The 20,516-nt window shown below is 37.5% G+C and overlaps 1 protein-coding gene across 2 annotated transcripts; it reads right to left on the bottom strand.

Annotated features, from left to right (window-relative positions):
• On the bottom strand, positions 1–19,834 carry LOC149848330 (GDP-Man:Man(3)GlcNAc(2)-PP-Dol alpha-1,2-mannosyltransferase-like). 2 transcript variants are annotated; one of them, XM_090011152.1, is made up of 7 exons: positions 19,486–19,834; positions 19,063–19,349; positions 14,803–14,989; positions 1,320–1,388; positions 1,027–1,220; positions 563–672; positions 1–461 (listed from the first exon to the last, which is right to left on the bottom strand). In XM_090011152.1, the coding sequence occupies exons 1-7, from the start codon at positions 19,789–19,791 to the stop codon at positions 226–228; spliced, it is 1,389 nt and encodes a 462-aa protein (XP_089867278.1). In that variant the 5' UTR covers positions 19,792–19,834; the 3' UTR covers positions 1–225. The 2 variants fall into 2 exon arrangements, with proteins under 2 accessions (XP_089867278.1, XP_089867286.1); XM_090011160.1 differs by having other exon boundaries at positions 1–345.
• Positions 19,835–20,516: the final 682 nt, after the last annotated feature.

The raw sequence follows: 20,516 nt of genomic DNA, 5'->3' as shown, positions 1-20,516 counted from the left end.
TTGGAATTCATGAACTTGCTCATGTCTACTGTGATAAAAAAACACAAACTCAAATAATTGTGGTCTGTAAAAGAAATAATACAACTCAACCCTTATTGCTCATCTTTAATGCAGGAGAGATTCAACCCTGACTGGACCACCAGAGTTTTCTGTAAACCACAAAGTACACTCAACTTCCTTTTTTTACCTAGATTAGTAAGGAGAGATATCAGCAACAGCGCTCTCTCAGCTACAAAGAACTGGACGGACAGCAGCCTTAAAATCTTCATAAAACCTTTCCTCAGAGAACCTACTGGCACGCTTCCTAGCAGCTGCTGCAATCATAAGCCGTGCATCTTCTGGCATCTGCAGGATATCAAAGATGGCATCAGCATATCCTACGGCATCACGAGCTAAGAACCCTGTTGTTTGGCCATCTTCTTCAACAACGATGTCCATCTTGGGACCAGCTGAATCATGAGCTGGGCACATAAATAATATAACATGAATATGAAATGGAGCTTCCAGAGGAAACCGAAGCAGATTAGTAGATTTCAGAGCACCAAGGGGTGAAGACACTAACCAATTGCAATAGCACCTGCTGCCATATATTCTACAACACTTATACCAAAATGCTCGTCTATCATGGAGTGAAGCCCCGAGACAGCTCCACCAAGAAGCTGCACCAGGTCCCTGTAATTGATTTTGTGTGGTCAGAAGAATTGACACAATACAACGTAACAGCATCAATTAGAGGATTTTTTTTCCAAATTTTTGAGGACTGTGACCTATTGTTCGTAAATTGTGCTGTTTGGAAAGGCTATTTACTTTGTCACTATTTGAATACTCCAATACAACTCTCTCTCTCTCTCTCTTATTTATTATACCTAGTTTTTCTGAAGATTTAACAAGACTTTTTGGCTCTTTGAGAAAAACGAGGAAAGTTCAGTACTAATCTCATGATTATCCTTTTCCAAAAATTGACTCATTATTGCATTTTCTTTGTCAAGACCCAAAACTAACGACCCATTTTTGAGTGCAGCAAACCTGTACTTCAAATCCTCATGAAACTCCACATCTTCTCCAATGTTTAATTGGATGCACCTTTCTTTCAACTGTGACAATCTTTCTTTATCTTGCATGTTTCTACAACTTCCAACAAACTGGAGCTTGGGTCTCGGTGCATCTAGATGTAGCCTCTTCATAACAAGTGCAAAAGCATCGATCTGAAGTGCATGTGCCTAAATAAGAAAAAGAATACCCAAACAAAGACCATTTAATGTTTAATAATCAGGTTAAAGGATTCAACTAAACCCTTTGATACAGTTTCTAAGAATCACCTTTTCAGGACGAAACTGAGCAACAGAAATAAATTTAGGGTGTTCTGTTGACCGTTCCAATGGGAGTGCCTGTCTGGACAGTAGAGATTCATGCATTAAACTACATAGTATGATCAATTCAAAACAAAAGAACAGAAGAATGCATGAAATGAACATAAAAACAAATTTTCTAGAAATAGGCATTGCACAGGAAGTATTTCCTCACATAAGATACTGACAGCAATTGTGTGTTGCCAAAATAATGAATTGGCATTCGAATCATTAATTTTGATTATGGAAGAACTAGATTCATGAGACAAGGAAATACCAATGTTGTGGTGTGGTGATATAAGTAACCCTACAAGATCATTACGCTACATTGAACACAATGTTTCTCACATTCAACCAGTAGAAGAGGGATGCTCCAAAAGAAAGTGATCAATATCATGCTGATAGATAAGGTGTATACAAGTTGAGCTGAGCCTGAGTCTGGCCTATCCAGATCAGATCAGTACATGTACCAGGCTTGAGCTTGAACCAAGATTGGACATAGGCATTCAGGTTTAGCAGAGTGGAGTTCAAGCCAAGCAATATAATAATTCAAAGAGGCAACAACTTGAATCTGTCACCTACTGTCTACAAGGACTCCACATTGCCACATAATCAAGCTTTTTAGTATCGTGGTATAAGCAAAATAATGAGATTATCAATTATCTACCAACTTAGAGCAATCAAAGCCACTTCATGAACCAGAAGACATTCAGTAGCATAAGTTGAAGTGCATTTCAAATCATGTCCTACGGTTACAGGCAGAGGAACAGTGCATCTTCAATCATGCAAGCTGAAACAGTTCAGTGTGAATACAATAACATTAACACTTAAAGTTGAAAGACCTGGAATAAGGTAGGGGAGTAGGTTCACATCAGATCGATATTGTTGATCACGAGACTGCTGATTTAGGACACATTTGCTTTGTCCTGTGATTCTTGAACTTTCACAGCTATCTGTGATTCTTGATCACAATCACAGAAGAATCACAAGCTACACAAACATAAAAAGGTACAGCCTGTAGTTCTGAAATCTCAACTGTAAAAGTTAAGACTTTTTAACACATGAAAGTTGGTCATAAGTGTGAACATGTGACCAGCATTCACAATGTCCAACAATGGACAAACATAAAGGAGACAATAGCCGAGTCCACTATGGGACAATACATAGACAAGCCTTGAGAAAGGCACAAACTAAAATATAAAATCTCTTTATTGAGAGAGAGAGCACTCAAGCTTGAAAGATACAAAGGGGTTCACCCCTATTTATACAGAAGGAATAGCCTCAAAAGAGGAGCCAAAAGGAGGGCCAAAAAGGGGGCTCCCATAGTGTCGTTGGGAGCCCCCAACGGTCACATTTGTGACCGTTGGGGGCCCCAACGACTCTATGGTGGGGCCCCTTTTTGGCATGTGTTGAATAAAAAAAAAAGAAAAAAAAAGAAAAACCTAATCTAATAAAATAGTTGTTTATTAAAACAACTATATGAAAAAACATAAATACCCCTATCGGGTATTATATATATATATATATATGGATACATATTTTAACACCCCCCTCAAACTTTATGGGGAGATGACCGAAAGTTTGCCAAGAAGAAACATGAAACGAGAAGTAGCAAGGGCTTTAGTAAAGAAGTCCGCCAACTGATATTCTGAAGTGACATATGGTAGAGTAACTGTTCCTCGTAGGTATTTATCACGAACATAATGACAATCCATGTGGCAATATAAATGGCACTCTTGTTGTCACAACAACATAGTTTTGAAGCTCCAGTAACGTCAACCCTCATATATTTGAGAAGGCTTCGAAGCCAAACAAGTTTCATTGTAGTAGTCGACATAGCCCGGTATTCAACTATAATAGAAGATAGCGAAACTTTCTGGTGCTTCTTGCATCTCCAAGTAATTGGGAAATCTCCTAAAAAGACACAAAATCCATTAGTTGAGATTTTATCATTAGGGTTACCTCCCCAATCCGCATCAGTATAAGCAAGCAAATTTAACGAAAAAGATGAAGATAGAAATAGCCCTTTAGTTATGGTGTTTTTGATGTATCGGATGACTCGGAGTACAACACGCATATGCACAGTTGTAGGAGCATGCTGAAATTGGCTAGCAGAGTGAACAACATGAGCGATGTCTGGTCTGGTGATAGTCAAATATGTGAGAGATCCAATGAGTTGTCTGTAGGGTGTGTGATCTTCTAGAAGGACCCCATCCTCCAACCTTAATTTTGCATTAATTACCTCTGGAGTCTCTACATTTTTATTATCTAAAATGTCAGATTTAGTATATATATCTGCAACAAGCTTCATCTATGACAAAATATATCCTCGGGGAGAATATGCAACTTCAATGCCAAGAAAATATCTAAGCAATGTTATAAAAAATGAGCCTTGAGGCGCAAAAGGCACATCTTGCCTTGAGGCGCGACCCTCTATGCCTCAAGGAGCAAAAAAAAAAAATTACGATAAGATTTCAAAAACATAATCAACAAAGTTTTTGTAGGTTAATCTCATATATTTTCTAGTTATTTCAGTTATGTAATAAGTTTATTAGTATATTACTATATTTTAACTTTTGTTGGTTAATCTCGTATATTTTTCAGTTATTTCAATCATATAATTAGTTTCTTAATATAATTTAACTTTTGTTGGTTAATCTCATATATTTTTCAGTTATGTAATCAGTTTTTTAGTTAATCTCATATTTTTTAGAATAATCTCATATATTTTAACTTGTGTAGGTTAATCTCATATATTTTTCAGTTATTTCAGTTATATAATCAGTTTCTTAGTATATTTTAACTTTTGTTGGTTAATCTCATATATTTTCAAGTTATGTAATCAGTTTTTAGTTAGTTTTATATGTTAATCTCACATTTTTTAGAATAATCTCATATATTTTAACTTTTGTAGGTTAATCTTATATATTTTCCAGTTTATTAGTATATTTTAACTTTTTTTTGGTTAATCTCATATATTTTCTAGTTATGTAATTAGTTTTTTAGTTACTTTTATATGTTAATCTCATATTTTTTAGAATAATCTCATATATTTTAACTTTTGTTGGTTAATCTCATATATTTTAACTTTTGTTGGTTAATCTCATATATTTTCCAGTTATGTAATCGGTTTCTTAGTATATTTTATCTTTTGTTGGTTAATCTCATATATTTTTCAGTTATGTAATCATTTTTTTAGTTACTTTTATATGTTAATCTAATATTTTTTAGATTAATCTCATATATTTTCCAGTTATTTCAGTTATGTAATCAGTTTCTTAGTAAATTTTAACTTTTTTTTGTTAATCTAATATATTTTCCAGTTATATAATCAGTTTTTAGTTACTTTTATATGTTAATCTCATATTTTTAGTACTTATTTGAGATTTTCTATTTCTATTGGTCGTTATTTCATCAATAAAGCATTTCTTTATTTATTTGTATTTTTAGATATTTTTTTATAAATTTTTTAAAATTTTCAAAAAAAAAAATTAAGGCTTACTCTTTACGCCTCGAGGCTTACGCCTTGCCTCATTTTTTGGTGGAGCGCCTCGCTACGCCTCAACGCTTTTCATAACACTGTATCTAAGGAAGCCTATATCAGACATGTCAAAGTTATTTTTTAACATATTTTTAACATTAACAATACTATTTTGATCATTTCCTGTGTCATCAACATAAAGTAATAAGATAACAATACTAGTACCTGCACGTTTAACAAAGAGAGCAGTGTCAGTATAACAGGAAAGAAATCCCAATTTAATCATGATATCACTAAATCGATCATACCAAGCCTTGGGAGCTTGTTTAAGATCATATAAAGCTTTTAAAAGTTTATGGGTTTGACCTTGTCCAATATTAACTCTGGATGGTGGATCCATATATACTTCTTCATTTAGATTCTCATTTAGAAATGCATTTTTCACATCGAGTTGATATATAGGTCATTTTTGGTTAATGCGACAACTATTAAAGTTCTGACACTAGTCATTCGAGCTACAAGGGCGAATGTTTCCTCATAGTCAATTCCATATTCTTGTGAACATCCCTTAGCCACTAATCTGGCTTTATATCTTCCTAAAGATCCATCGTTTTTTGTTTTAACCTTAAAGACCCATCGGCATCCAATAAGTTTTTTATGTGAAGGGAGTTTGACTATTTTCCAAGTATTAGCCTTTTTTAACGTATCTAATTCTATTTTCATTGCTTCAACCCAACGTGGTAGAGTTTTGGCTTGATTATAATGAGCGGGTTCATAATATGAATGCAAGGTTATTAAACATGCCCGATAATTAGGTGTTAGGGACTCATAGGTTACAAACTGATTAGGTGGTATTGATTCTCTAGAAGATCGCAAATGGTGTTTTTTTTAACGATTCGGTAATTTTAGAGAATTTCTCTAAAGCACTAATAGGCCTTTCTTGATTTCTTCGGGTGTAAACATTAATTTTTTCATTACTAATATCACCATTTTGTGGTGGTATATCAATATTGGATACATCACAAGTATCCTCTATACTCTCGAGATGATTCATAGAATCATCACATATATCCTCCATAAGATCATGCAAAAACATATAGTCGATTTCATTTTCTTTATCGAGTTTTTTAAATCCATTCTCATCTTCTAAGAAGGTCACGTCTTTTGAAACATAAAGTTTGTTATTTTTAAAATCAAAACACCTATAGCCTTTTTTATTTTCCCCATAACCTAAAAAAATGCATTCAATTGCTTTTGCTGACAACTTATCTCTCTTATGTAAGAGAACACAGCATTTACAACAAAAAATGTGAAGGCGATTGAAGTCGAGTGAAAATTGAAGAGTTTTTCATAAGGAGAGGCATTCTATTGATTAAATACGTTGAGGTTAAGACGGCTTCAGCCCAAAAAAAATTGAAATATTTTTAGAAATAAGCAATGTTCCAGCGGTTTCAATAATATGCCTATGTTTTCTCTCTGCTAACTCATTTTGTTGTGGAGTTCTAGGACACGATTTTTTATGACAAATTCCATTCTGTTTTAAATAATTTTGAAATTCAGTAGACAAATATTCTCCACCGATTTTGTATTTTCATATAAAACTCTTTAAATAAGGAAAACACTTCTGATTTATGACTAAGAAAATAGATCCAAACATATCTAGTGAAGTCATCGATGAAAGTGATATAGTAAGAGTAACCACCTTTAGACATAACCGGAGATAAACCCCAAACATCTGAGTGCACCAATTCAAAAGGTCTTGTAGAAAGAAAAGTTCTAGTTGGAAATGGAATAAACTTCATTTTCTAAAAAATGTAATCTTTGCAATTAATGCCTTTTTTCTTACAAAATTTGTTTCCAAATGAAAAAGGATACATTTTTTAATAACTTGGATGTCCAAGTCTTTTATGCCAAGTTTCAATGCTTTTATCTTGGACATAAGTACAAAAAGAGTTTGTAGGAAGATTTAGATGATCCATATAGTAGAGATCCCCCTTTCTATGGCCTTGCCCAATCCGCTTCCCGGATTGGAGATCATGCACAAAGCAACCATTAGAAAAGAAAGATATTTCACATCCATGGTCGGCAATTTGGGAAACTGAAAAAAGGTTCAAATTTAGTTTTGGAACAACTCTTACTTTAAGAACAAAAAAGTTTTGAGAATTTTTAGAATTAAATGGTTCAATACTTGTGATTTTTAAAAAAGTCCCATCGGCCGTAGAAACACATGAGCCTTTTGAACGGGTGCATACATCAATTAAAGCATTTTCATGAGGGGTCATATGAAAGGATGCTCCGGAGTCTAAGATCCAAGAATACGTATCGGGTGATGATGTAGACGCAATGACCGCACCCGATGTAGAGGAAGTAGCTTTAAGAATTTGTTGAAGAGCCATAGATATTTGACCAAGAATCTCCTTGAAGTCACCGTTCTTGCCTTCATCTTCTTTGGTGGTGGATTCTTCAAGAGAGGCCACCTTAGGCTTGAATGTTCTATTGAGCTTTAAGGAAGCGGGCTTAATGTGACCCGACTCATGGCAATGATGACATACAATCATCTTTCTTCCTCCACTATAGTTTCCTTGTTTTCCAAAGTGGGGTGGTTTATAGGTTTTGACATTGTTGCCGGGTTTGGATACGTTAAGCACTTCATCAATGTTCTTAATCATGCCAAGCCTAGTTTTCTCTTGAGTGATTTCGGCAATGACGTCCTCTATTGGAGGGAAAATGGATCTATGGAGAAGGGATGACCTCACTTGCTCAAATTCGAGACGTAGACCAAACAAAAATTAGAACAATAGATCTTATTCCATTTGTTTTTGTCTTAATTCAACATCTTCCACAGCTAGCCATTTTGGCTCTAAAAGAGCCAACTCATCCCATAGTGGGTTTAATGCACTATAGTAATCTTGAATATTTGAATTACCTTGTTTGATGGTTTTAATTTTTTCTTGCAAAAAGTATGTTCTTGCAAAGTCTTTTTGGGTATACATATCGTTCATAAAGAACCAAGCCTCATTGGCTCTGACAAATTTAGGTATGTTAGCACATGCCTTGAGTTTAACATTGTTCATGAACCAAGCAAGGATTTTGGCATTATTGTTTTCCCAATCTTAACTTTCTTTTGGTGGTCTTTAATGGCTTTAAGGCGAGCATCTCCCTCAAGAGCTTTTTCATGGCCTCCTTTCATCTTGGTGAGCTCCAATTGGGGTTCCAGAATAGAACCTATAACATAACCCCAAAGTTTCTTACCTTTGAGGTTGTTCTCTATTGCCAATGCCCACATCATGTAGTTCTTTCCATTAAGCTTGAAGGACAGGTTGATTTTGGATTCCATGATGTCACCAAAGAGTGTGAAGGATAGAGACAATGTATGTGAAAATGAATTTCACGCTTCTTCCTCTAAGAATGATATGGCCGAAAAGACATGAGAAGCAAAAGACCAAGGTCATTTTCCAACTAAACATCGGCTAACTCTGTGCCAGCAGCCGCGGGTTCCAAAAGGGGCAAAGTTCAGCACCAACTAACATGAGTCCCAAAAGTGCTGAGGTTCAGCACCATGGAATTACGATGGGTAACACCATGGCCTCATAATAGAGGACAATTCTAACACACAATTCATTCTATAAGGTAACAAATCAGTTAATGCCCAAGATAAAACTATAAACTACTAAGGAGTATAACAGTTATCTTTACATATTGAATTCTTCTAGGATGATACATTATTACATTATCAACCTTAAAACTCAGATGTTGGAAGATTCAGAACATCTCAATATGCAAGGTATGATCTTAGCCCCTATTGGTAAGTCACAACAATTAATGGATTCAGATCAACTTGTGGTAAGTTCTGATCTTCCTTTAACTTGAGGCTTAGCTGAACGCTTCCCCTGAGACAATGGAATATTTCGCAAAGTAATGTCTTCAAGGAGAATGGACAGCTAAAGAAGTGTCAAAATTATGCACAGGACACCAAAATTTCCAAGCCATTTAATATTTAAGAGAGGATTCATCACGTAGACCATGTGAAGGGAGCACAGAATCAATGATAGAAAAGCATAACACTTTGGTTAGGGATGTAGGAAAATTTCAAAAATATATGGTAAGTTCCTTTTAAGCCCCAATGCACATAATTGTTGTGTTGAAATATGTAATCAGGAAAATGTGCTAGAACATACAACATTTGAAGGAAGATAACAAATATGTAAGGAGGTTCTCATTTATAAAGTTATTGTAATGACCCCAACTCATACCCCTTGAAAATGCAAAAAAAAAATTCTTTTTTTTTAAAACCATTGCAGAAACATTTCCAGAGACCCGGGGTCTTTACAGTTCCACTCCCAATTGGATAAAACAACCAACCACAATAGAGCTTACACTTATCATCCCAACTCATAGCAACTCATTATTTATTAATCATAAAAGAAAGAGAATCTAACAATAATTGTATCAGAGTTATTTTATTGACATAAAAGTAAATAAAGAAAAAGACTGAGTCACGTTGCCCCTCTATGAACTGTCCAACAAAAGTGTGACACTCGTAGCTCTACCAGAAGTTAGTCGCTTCACTGGTCTTCTGCGGCTGCGAAAAAACACAAATAGAAGATATCAGAAATCCAAAAAATTCTACGTACGAATCTCTCTAATGAAATAAATGAGCATAAAGAATACAAATAAGATTTTATACAATAATTTAGATGAATGCAATTATGACAATTACATAATTCAGTTAAGCATTCATGCAACATAAAACATTTATTAAGCATGAAAAAACATTAATCAACAGCCGGAATCACAATTTAAGTAAGCAAGACATTTAACATGCATTAACAATTAAACATCATGCCTCCACCAACATGTAACAATTTAGGGAACAGGTAAAATATGCATGTTCTAATGCATAACAGGATTATGCATGATTTATGTACAATGCATGAACACTTTATTATTTTTCCTTAGAGTTTTCCTTTCATATGCAAGTCCTTATTAAATGCATACAATTTAAGTTCCTCTTTTTAATTATCGTTGCCCGCGGATACACCAAACGGGTAAAATCCCCGAGGTCAAGTTAAGTTCCCAGGGTAACTTAACACACAAGTTATATTTTATTATTAGGTTTCAAACTTAGTCCTCGACCGAATCACCTTTGAAACATTAGACATCTACATCTAATGTCGGGAACACTAGGGACATTTCACGCCCACAAGTGCTACTTCTTTGGTATACCAAAACAACAACTGTATCGAACACACCACCCCGAGGTAAAGTGGCAGACTCTCCCTAAAACCGTGGCAAAGAGAAAGAACCTCAATATCGGGTTCAAGGGTAAACATTAGTGCACACGAAGTCTTTTTTTGTATCCTCGTGGTCCCCCAAAACCGAATCTCTAAGATTCTTATTCTTCCAATGAGAGATCCCAGAACGTATATTACATTGTTATTATTCATTATCTTTTTATTAAAAGCCAATTATTGAGTTTTGCAATTCAGCATGTAAAAGCTCGCATCTACCCCTGCGAAAACCATCACGGGACTCCCGCCGATGAAAACACATAGAACAATGCAATATAGTGAAATCAAAATGAATATGATTTTTGCGATGCAATTAAAAGTAAATAAAGAGCAAACCAAAATTCAAGGCTCTCCAGGCCTACGATGATTCATTTCGATCATCGATGCACCGTATGCAAAAATCATAACAATATGCAATTTATGCAATGATACCAACATGATTCCAAATGTGCATTCATTCATACCAATTTAACAATGTGCATGAGCTATCATAGTCATATGCATGTGTTCACCATCAATATGAAATTGATTTCATGTAATCACTTAACACACATGCATTCATGATTCATAAGTACATGAGAACATTTATGCAGGATTGTACATGTTAAACACACATCAATTTCATGTATGCAGATGCCCTTGAAACCAATCCATAAATGCACGATAATTAAACATGTCTCATAAATATAGGCACATGAAACTTTTTATTCATAACATGTGTTAACATCCACACACATGAACATAACCCGGATCTAGAAATTGAATTTTAGAGTTACGCATATTCATATCGTGTATGCACCTGTACCAAAACAAACTTTGCAATAACATGTTAACAGGCATGCATTCATATCCAACATGCTAAAATCAAACTAAAGCATAAGAAGAATTTCATTCATCAGATTAAGTTCATCGTACTTTAGCAAAAATCTGGAAAATAATCACATCACTAGGCACGTTCTTTTTAAGTGTATACGAGCACTTGGAATCACTTGAGATAGTATGTTGCTAATGCGTATCGTATCAATTCCGAGCATATGAAACCAAACCCCATTCTTTTATACACAACAAGCCAACTTTAGTTTAATTAACAAGTCTTGAAATAAATTTAAAAAGCATAACTGAATACCCAGAAAAAAAAATTAAACCAACTATAAACAAATCAAATCATGTGCGTGTTTAAAAGAATCTAACATGAACATTAAGCCTATTTGTGTATACTTATTCAATATATATATTCAATGGTTTCAATAAGTACACCATTACGCATATTTTCGGAAAAAACATATGTAAACAACATGATTTCAAATACATACTTTCATACTTTTACACAACCCATATCAAAACCCTCCGTTGGAAATCGATAACAGGTAAAGGGCTCCTAAAAGAACCCCTCCCATCAAGAATAAAAATTCTGTTATACTAGTACAAAATTTCTATTTCATCAAAAGGGTAAAGTATACAAAAAAACATAGCCATGGAGGACGATCCATGGGTCATCCTCCATGGGATCTTTAAGAACACATACTCTACATGTTTTTCCCATGGATTTTCCAACCAAAATATTATATGGAATCGAACTGGCATTCAATTTCTCACTTGAAACCAAGAGAGAAGATCTAGCCATGGAGGACGATCCATGGGTCATCCTCCAAGGGATCTTTAAGAACACATACTCTACATGTTTTTCCCATGGATTTTCCAACCAAAATATTATATGGAATCGAACTGGCATTTAATTTCTCACTTGAAACCAAGAGAGAAGATCCGTACCTTTGATAAAAATCGAAAAATAGAGAAGAATGATGATGGAACAAGGGCTGTTGGAGAAGAGGAACCCTCTTTCTCTTCTTCTTCCTCCTTTTTTCCTCGCTTTCCTCTTTTTTCCCTACCTCGGGAGGTTGCGTCGTCGCGCGTGTGTAGACTGTAGGCGATGTAAGACACAGGTTGCAGGGCACGAGCGTGATCCGTCGCGCAAAACTGCGAAAGTGTGAAAACTTATAAAGTTGTAACCATACTAAAGAACAAAAAGGGACAGGGGTACAACCCTGGTCCGCCTATCAATAATTAGCAAAGGGTCAGGGGCGTAGCCCCTGCCCGCCATACTACGGGTAACCCTAAGAAAGGGGCAGTGGCAGAGCCTGCCCTGCCAACGGAGAGTATGAGCAGCAGGGGATGAGGCCCATGTCATACCGAATCTGATGAGTGGCGGGGGCCCAAGGCCCCTGCTTACCAGAGAATAATGAACGGCAGGGGCCCAAGGCCCCTGCTTGACAAACCTTGAATGGCAGGGCCTGAGGCCCTTGCCTAACAGAACTAAACGAACGGCAGGGGCCAAGGCCCATGCCTGACAGACTTCAAATGGTAGGGGCCTCGGCCCCTGCCTGACAGTATAGCGGACGGCAGGAGCCGAGGCCCCTGCCTGTCAGACATCAAATGGCAGGGGGCCTCAGCCTCTGCCTGAACAAGACGAACAGCAGGGGCCTTGGCCCCTGCAGATGGACCTCGAATTGCAGGGGCCTCGGCCCCTGCCTAACAAAAACGACGAAGTGGGAGGAAGAGCATGGCAGGGGCTGCCAGCATTCCGACAGTTTAGAGACAAAGAGGGGGAAAGGTGCGGCAGGGGGGTGAGCCTCTGCCTGACATAAACTCAAGAAGGAGGCAGGGGCGATTCCCTTGCCTGACATAGACTCAGAAAGAAGGCAAGGACGAGCCCCCTGCCTGCCATAGATTGAGAGGCGGCAGGGGCATCACCCCTGCCTGCCAGAACAGAGGGCGGCAGGGGCATCGCCCCTGCCTACTAAAAACAGAGAGGCGGTAGGGGGCAAGCCCCTGCCTGCCGGAAACAGGGAGGCAGTAGGGGGCAAGTCCCTGCCTGCCGAAATCAGAAAGGAAGAGAGAGGGGAAGGCATGGCAAGGGCCGACGGCCTCCTGCCGGCCCTCCGGCAACCCGAAAAAGAGGAAGACGAAGAAGTAAAAGAAAGGAAGGAGAAGAAGAATACCTGGGGAGGCGGGGCAGTGGCGTCGACCAACGTCGTCGGTGCTAACGCACGCAGGGAGCGAGAAAGAGGTAGACGACGACGTGGAGGTCGCCGGCGTGATCGCCCGCAGCTTTGGTCGTCGACGGCCGCAAGGAAAAAGGAGGAGAGGTGGAGGAGGAGGAGAGAGGCGCCTTTGATGGGAGCCCTCCCCTCCCCTCACGCTCTTTTAAACGAGGGTCGGGGAGGGGCCCAATAGGGAAACCCCGAAGGGTTTCCTGTTTCGTCGCGTGGAGAGGGAAACGCAGAGGCAGGTGGGGGGGGGGGGAGTGCGGCGCACGGGGGGAGAAGAGGGTTTAAAAGAAACCCTCACCCTCGATAACCCTAGCGGGTCTGGGTCGGATCCGGGTCCGACCCGGCTTCGAAATTATTATTGTTTTTTTTTTTGTAAAACGTGGGTTTTACAATTATTCATGAGCAAGCAGCAAATTTTAAATGTGATGGATGAGTAAGATACCATTTCACTCATCAACTTGGATTTCTATCAAGCCGGACAACTCTTATGTAGAGTTGATTCTGACCTCAAATATGTGCATACTTCCACAATGGTATTGATGTGCTTCCACTACCTGCTATACTACAACATTCTGCCCATTACTGATTAACAACTTGTTTCACCCAGTGAAAAGCATTTATATGTCATCCATATCCCTAAATAATATTGTGGTATATGCTATGTCACATGGGTGCGGGTGCGGGTGCGGGGGTGCAGAAGGGGCAAAAATGTAATATATATATAAGGGGGTCCGGAGGTTCCCCCCGGCACGGGTCCCGCTAGCCGAATCTCTCTGACATAGGGTATATGGCTTGTCATATGGAATTACCTCAGCTGTTGACAGCAAATCTAACATTGCAGTATCAAAGTGTGTTGTATATTGCAATCCTATGTGCTGCACATGATTTAAGACATTCTACACCAAAGACTTACTATAACGCAACTGACCTCGTATTTGTGTTCTTTTTACTAAATGAGAGGATTTATACCCTTGAGCTCTGCATGCTACACATAAATCAGGACAGAACAAAAAGAACTGGGCAATCCCCATCTACCTTTTGACACTCCTCCCTAACTTGAAGTGGATAAAGCAAACTAGGAGATTCCATTATGCACTAAAATATCTGCTTTATCATGAATAAGTGTGCCCCTTGGCCAAATAATAAACCTCTCCTGCTTGTTAATCATTGAAGAGAAGCATGATCAAAATCTGATACAAAGTTACAAACTACTTGAGATATAGAGATTCACATCACCATGCTGATGCAGTAGCAAAGTGAGCATTCAGAGTATCATTGTATCAACTTGCATTTGAAGAAAATGTTAGAGAAGATGAAATACGAGATTGCATCACAGGTGTTGGAGATGAAACAATTTGAATAGCAATAGATATTTTTTTCTTTTCGCCTTACGAAATGAAGAACTGATAGGTGTATATACCAAAATATTAGTGATCCTAAGGGATAGACATAATCCATGGCTTATGTCCCTCCCACATCCAGGGAACTTCAGCTAATCAACATCAAGATCCAAATGAAAACACAGGGAACTAACAAATAGTTGTTAATGCAATCAGTTTATTGTTAAATAAACATGCCACTGTTTTTTTAAATTGTAATTTATCAATAAACACAAAAGGCAGCATATGCACCTCAAGAACTGATGTGTTGCAAGGTGGATAAACCCTTATAGTACGTCCTGGAATTTTCCACAGTGTAACAATATGGGCTTTTGTCCACGATGAGTTCACCATAGCTACATGTGCACAAGAGCCAACCAATCCATACATCCTGCTTAAGATCATGTAGTAGATGACCTTGCAGTTGGATAACCAGATGCTGAAATAACAAGAATTATGTGCTATGTTATTGAAGCAAAAAGCTGAAATAAACCATGCAGACCACAGGTCGATAATTTGCATATGCCATGTGGATCAAAAAGAAGGAAAGACACATGCTTCCAAAATAAATTATGCATATCTTGAAGAAAAAAACTTCTCTTTGAAAGAAATGCTAAATCATGCAGCTAACTCACAATCATTTTTGTATTATTAAGTTACAATTGTTTGCCACTATTTTTAATATTCTGTAGAATTATCAAATGCAGATGTAATTGTTTGTTTTCCTATAACAACAAGAACTTGCACCTAACCATTTCTTTTCTTTTGCTAGGATAAAAGAGATTCTCAATGCACTTATAAAGAAACCTCCTATGAATATATATGCAGATTAATGCATATTTATGTGCAGGAATAAGTCTGTGAACCATGTGGCATACAAAAACTATGCCTATATGTCCTATCAACAGTGTCAGCCTGGAAATTTCTCATAAATATTTTGGCAGTCAATGAAGCTGCTACCATCACGCATGCCTTCTCAAAGACGATAATTGAGGAGATGCTAATGATATTTTTCCCTTTCATCATAGAAAACAATTGCAAATTGATCCATAAAACATCAATATAGATAACTATTGCATGTCAGTACATCTAGCCCAAGGCAAAGGGGGATCTTTATTACAAGCAGGAAGATCAGGATTCAGGATCAACATTCAAGTGGTGGCTCACATATTATCATCTTTGTCCATTCCACCTTCAGATAGCTCACATATTATCAGTTTACGTTCAACATGATACTCAATTCTAGCTGGCCTTTTTTTTTGTTTTTTTTGGGTCCCTCCTGGTGGGCACCAATTACATTAGTTGTACATGTTGATTCAACGTCAGTAAAAATTATGGCTATTTGATAAAGGAATGTCTCTAATGGTGGTCGTCCATAGCATATTACTTGCAGTGCTTGCCCACTTCTAGGTGCATGGTCGATGTTGGGATTAGATCAAATCACTTGAAACTAAAATATGGCCATGATTTTCCAGATGTAAATAATTACAAACTGCTGGTAATCCAACCTTGAGAAGGATCATGTGAGCCTTTGCAGGTCTTAGCCAGGTTGGAGCAAAGACACCAGACTTTTTAACACTTGTGAATGCTGGTCTTTACAGGTCACTCTATGAATTTAAAGGACTGAAAGGGGTAAATGACTTCTTCATTCTAGTTGATCTAGCTTCACTTATTACATTTATCTAGATCAGATAGGAGTTTCCAGAATACTGAAGTACATTACCTGATGGAGCATAAAGAGCTCTCACACCATACTATTAACAAATAGGCAGTTAATTTGTTTCATTAAATCTGACAGTTTTTTACATTGTGGAAAAATGAATATGAAGAAGAGAATTCCTCACAATTAGGTTTGGTAAATTGCAGTTACATAAAAGCTGTCCTTACATATTTCTACTTTGGGAACCATCATAGATCACCAGGCTGTGTTATTCTTAAAGAATATCTCTGCTACAAGGTTTCCTTCTTCCAGTAAGGTGAAAATGCAGCATTAGTAAATGACTAGTATTCCTATATGAGTAAATCTGGAAAACTTTTTTTTATAATAATAAGAAAATGAATTATTTACCAAGAAGGAAACCCATTAATGTGTAAATCATCATCAATAATGACACAGCTTAGAATGTAAGTCAAAGAAAGAAGATGCTGGCCGAACATACCATGTCAATCATGATTCATGAGAGCAAAAAAATCAAACATCTTAAATCCAATCTTTTCATTTTAAATCTGGAAGCAAGATTATGTATCTTCTGATAGAATAGGGGTGCATTCTAATGGAACAGGATAAATGTTCGAGCCATTCACCCTGTTGCCTAGATCCTAGGATACAAATATGCACATGTCAAAAAAGAATAGATTATATTACAAGAAGAAAATGTGTGTATAGAGAGATAAAAAATTTCAGAACAAAATTTTAGATTTCCAATAGAAAAGAGAACGAGATGACATTTATCCAATAAATCAAATTATACTCTTGCTCAGCCAGAATGCACGTCACTCTGAAGCAGCTTCTGTTTAGTTTTATATAACACAGCATGGTGGGAGTAATCAAATAACAAGGAACAAAAGAGGCAATACAGAACTGGCTTCACTCCATATGCAGCCTTACCTCTCAAAATTAAAAGAGTATTTGATGGTATTTATTGTGTGCCCTATGCTGGCTTCGGATTCATAATGAAGACAAAAATGTAAAAACAAATTACCAAATAGCTAATAGATTAAAACTACCATGCAGAAAGCAGTGGATGATATGACAATACAGTGAAATAACAAAATAATATCAAATAAGCAAAACTTGCATAAAGCAGACAGCCTTACTGTTTGTAGTCAATATATGCATCTATATTGTGTTGAAGATAAGCTTATTGCAGCTTTTACAAATGGATGAAGGCACATACAAGAAGGCATTTGTATGACTCCATATGCATATGTAATCGAGTCAGGGGCGGAGCCACATTCTGGGTAGGGTGGGCACATGCCCACCCTGACCCAGAAAAAAACACCCAAGGGGTAATGGGGCAGGGTGGGCCATGCCCACCCTGACCCGAACCACAGGTGGGCAGCGCCCTGGGTCAGGGTGGGCACCACTTGTCCCCAACCCTCAAGCCGAGTGGCAAGTACATACCCACCCGACTCTCTCTCTATTCCTTTGATTTTGGTTAGACAAATAGTTTTTTTTCTTCAATTAGCATAAATTTATGATTTTTTTAGAAATTAAGGCATTGATTTGGACTTTTCCAAATGACATAAATGTTTAATTAAAGGTTTAAGTTTTTTGTGTTCTTTTTCTTGGGATTTATCTGATAATAGCCTGAATGTTTTGATTTTAGGGGTTTTATTTGCTTTTTTAGCATAATGTATGATAGGGTTTTTATTTTTATATTTAGTTTATTTTTAAATAGCATAAATGTTTAATTAGAGTTTTAAGGTTTTTTGTATGTTTTTTAATTAGCATTAGACATGTAATGAATGCTTGATTTTAATTAGAATATTAGTGTTTTTTTTTTTCAATGAATGTAAATCGATGATTTTTTAGAGATTAGGGTATTGGTTTGCATTTTCCCAAATGATGCAAATGTATAATTACAATTTTTGGGTTTTTTTTGTATTGTTTTTTTCTTTCTATATATCATTAAGCAAGATTCCATTAATGAATGCTTGATTTTAGCTATTACCTATGTCACATGGACTCTTCTAACAGGGCACCGCACCGGCGTCGCACCCAGGCGGGTGTGACACTTGGACACAACTTCCTTTGTGTTAGGTGAAGTCCACCACATTGAGGTCCATTTCTATCCAAAAGTAGATTTAGTTAACCCTAATCAAGTCCATTTTTATCTATATTATATATAAAAATACATAAATGCACACACAAATACGTAGTGTTAACTTAAATCTGTTAAAAATTTTATATATATATATATATATATATATATATATATATATATATATATATATATATATATATATATATATATATATATATATATATACCCTCCCCGCACCCAAGTTTTTTTAAAGTGCCGCATCGCCGCACCCGCATCCGCACCTATGTGACATAGGCTATTACTTATCAAACCCTTTAATCTTTGATTTTTGTTAGAATTTAAGTTTTTTATTTGGTTTCTAAATTGCCATGAATATTTAATTAGGCATTTTTTGTCTTTTTTTCAATCAACATTAAACATGATTCCATGAATGCATGTCTCATTTTGGTTAGAATTTTAGAGGTTTTATATTTTTTTTCCAATTAACATATCTATGAATCATGTTGTTAGAATTTAGGGTTTTGATTTTTTTACTGTGCATTTGTGCCCACCCTAGTGTAGATTCCTGGCTCCGCTGAGCGCGGTCTCTATACCCATAACCAGGTTTTAATATGCATATATGTCTAAATACAATACACATTCATCAGTGTGTGCATAGGAATTAGTAGGATTGACAATGTAAAGGAAGATACCAAAAAAAGGTTTTGACATTCAACTAAATAGAAAATGCATCAGAAAAGCATGCCTGCCTGCAATTAAACTGTTGTTATTGTACATTGAGTTGCGCCGACGAACACGATAAACCATATCAGAACTGATGGTGGGGTAATGTGTATAACAAAAGACTTTGCAACCGAACAACCTAGCAAGGGGGTAAGTAAAGGCATAGCCGCTTGTGTCAAAATAAAATGCCGGTGTTAGTTTGTTGAGGGCTTCCCATGAAAGAAAGACTGAACCGAGGCTCTGTCCGATCATTGTGAAGCGCGGATACGTCTTTTCCTCGATCCACTTGCGTCTGCTCAAGCGGACCACCTAACCATCAGAACAGAACGAATTGGAAAATGATTTTTACATAAAAGGAGAAAAGATCGGAACTCACTAAGCAACAAATGTTCTGAAATCTTATGTAGAGGATCCGGAAAATCGGATTTTGGGAGGAAAAATCTACCTGGGGAGGACGAAGGAGGTGGACGCCGAAGCGATCGAGGGCGCGGGACGTGAGGCTCTGCGGGGTGGCGTCGTCGCCGGTGAAGACGAAGCAATCGAGATGTGGGGACAACTCCTGGACGGCCCTCACCGCGCACCAGAGCACTCTCTCGCCCCCTCCTCCGTCGTTCGTGTAAGGGTGGAAGAACCCCGCCCCCGTCTTCTTGTTCCTCCTGCCCTCGACCACCCTCACCGAGAGGTAGCAGAAAGCGGCTACCAGGACGCCGATGGCGATCTCTGCGAGCAGAAGCCAGATGGGTGTCGCCATTTCTGGCTCAGAAGGAGAGAGATGATGGGGAGATGCCAATTACAGGGAGAATGGATCTTGGGGGGGGGGGTTGGAGAGAGAGAGAGAGAGAGAGAGTCAGACGGCTTTCTGTAAATATCTGATAAGAAAGGCACTTTTTGTGAATTATTGAAAGAAGAACCCACAAATGAGTCAAAGGTTTTGAACCAGACCTGAAAATGGATCTGACGCCGGAAACGGATCGGGTATGGGTCACCCCAAGCTTGACCCAGCAGCTTGTCCTAGATTGAAATAGTGGATCTAATTCTAGATCCAAAACCGACTCATTTCTCATAGTGGAGCTTGGATCTGGTTATGATATGAGTCTGATGGCTAGGGTTGTAAAACAAGCCGAGGTGCTTATGGCTTGGGTCATGTTCGCCTGTAAGAGCTCATTCAAACTCGCAAAATAGGCTCAGTAGGCTCGGCAAACTGAATATGAACAATAGGTACTCAGTTCAGCTCGACTCCAATAAGCTTGTTAGGTAGTAAGAAACATATTTTACATACATTATTTTGTAACGTTATTTCTTTAAGCTCTAAAACAATGTATTTTTTTTTTATAAACAAGCCAGCTCGAACTAAGATGGTTTAACTCAGACTCATTATGAGCTCGAACTCCATTTGTCTCACCACAAGAATGAGCCAAGCTTGTCTCGTCCATCTCATTTACTAGCCCTACCAATGCCACTAGATGGGCTAAAAAG

The sequence above is a fragment of the Nuphar pumila genome, chromosome 1 (genome assembly GCF_984573655.1).
Source record: "Nuphar pumila chromosome 1, dmNupPumi1.hap1.1, whole genome shotgun sequence".
Taxonomy (NCBI): Eukaryota; Viridiplantae; Streptophyta; class Magnoliopsida; order Nymphaeales; family Nymphaeaceae; genus Nuphar; species Nuphar pumila.
This window is presented reverse-complemented; position numbering and strand designations above follow the sequence as displayed.

Coding starts and splice junctions, on each gene's coding strand:
- LOC149848330 (XM_090011152.1), bottom strand. CDS start 19,791: ATGGCGACACCCATCTGGCTTCTGCTCGCAGAGATCGCCATCGGCGTC. Junction 19,350..19,485: donor ACCTCCTTCGTCCTCCCCAG/GTAGATTTTTCC, acceptor TCTGATGGTTAG/GTGGTCCGCTTGAGCAGACG. Junction 1,221..1,319: donor CTCAGTTTCGTCCTGAAAAG/GTGATTCTTAGA, acceptor TTTCTTATTTAG/GCACATGCACTTCAGATCGA.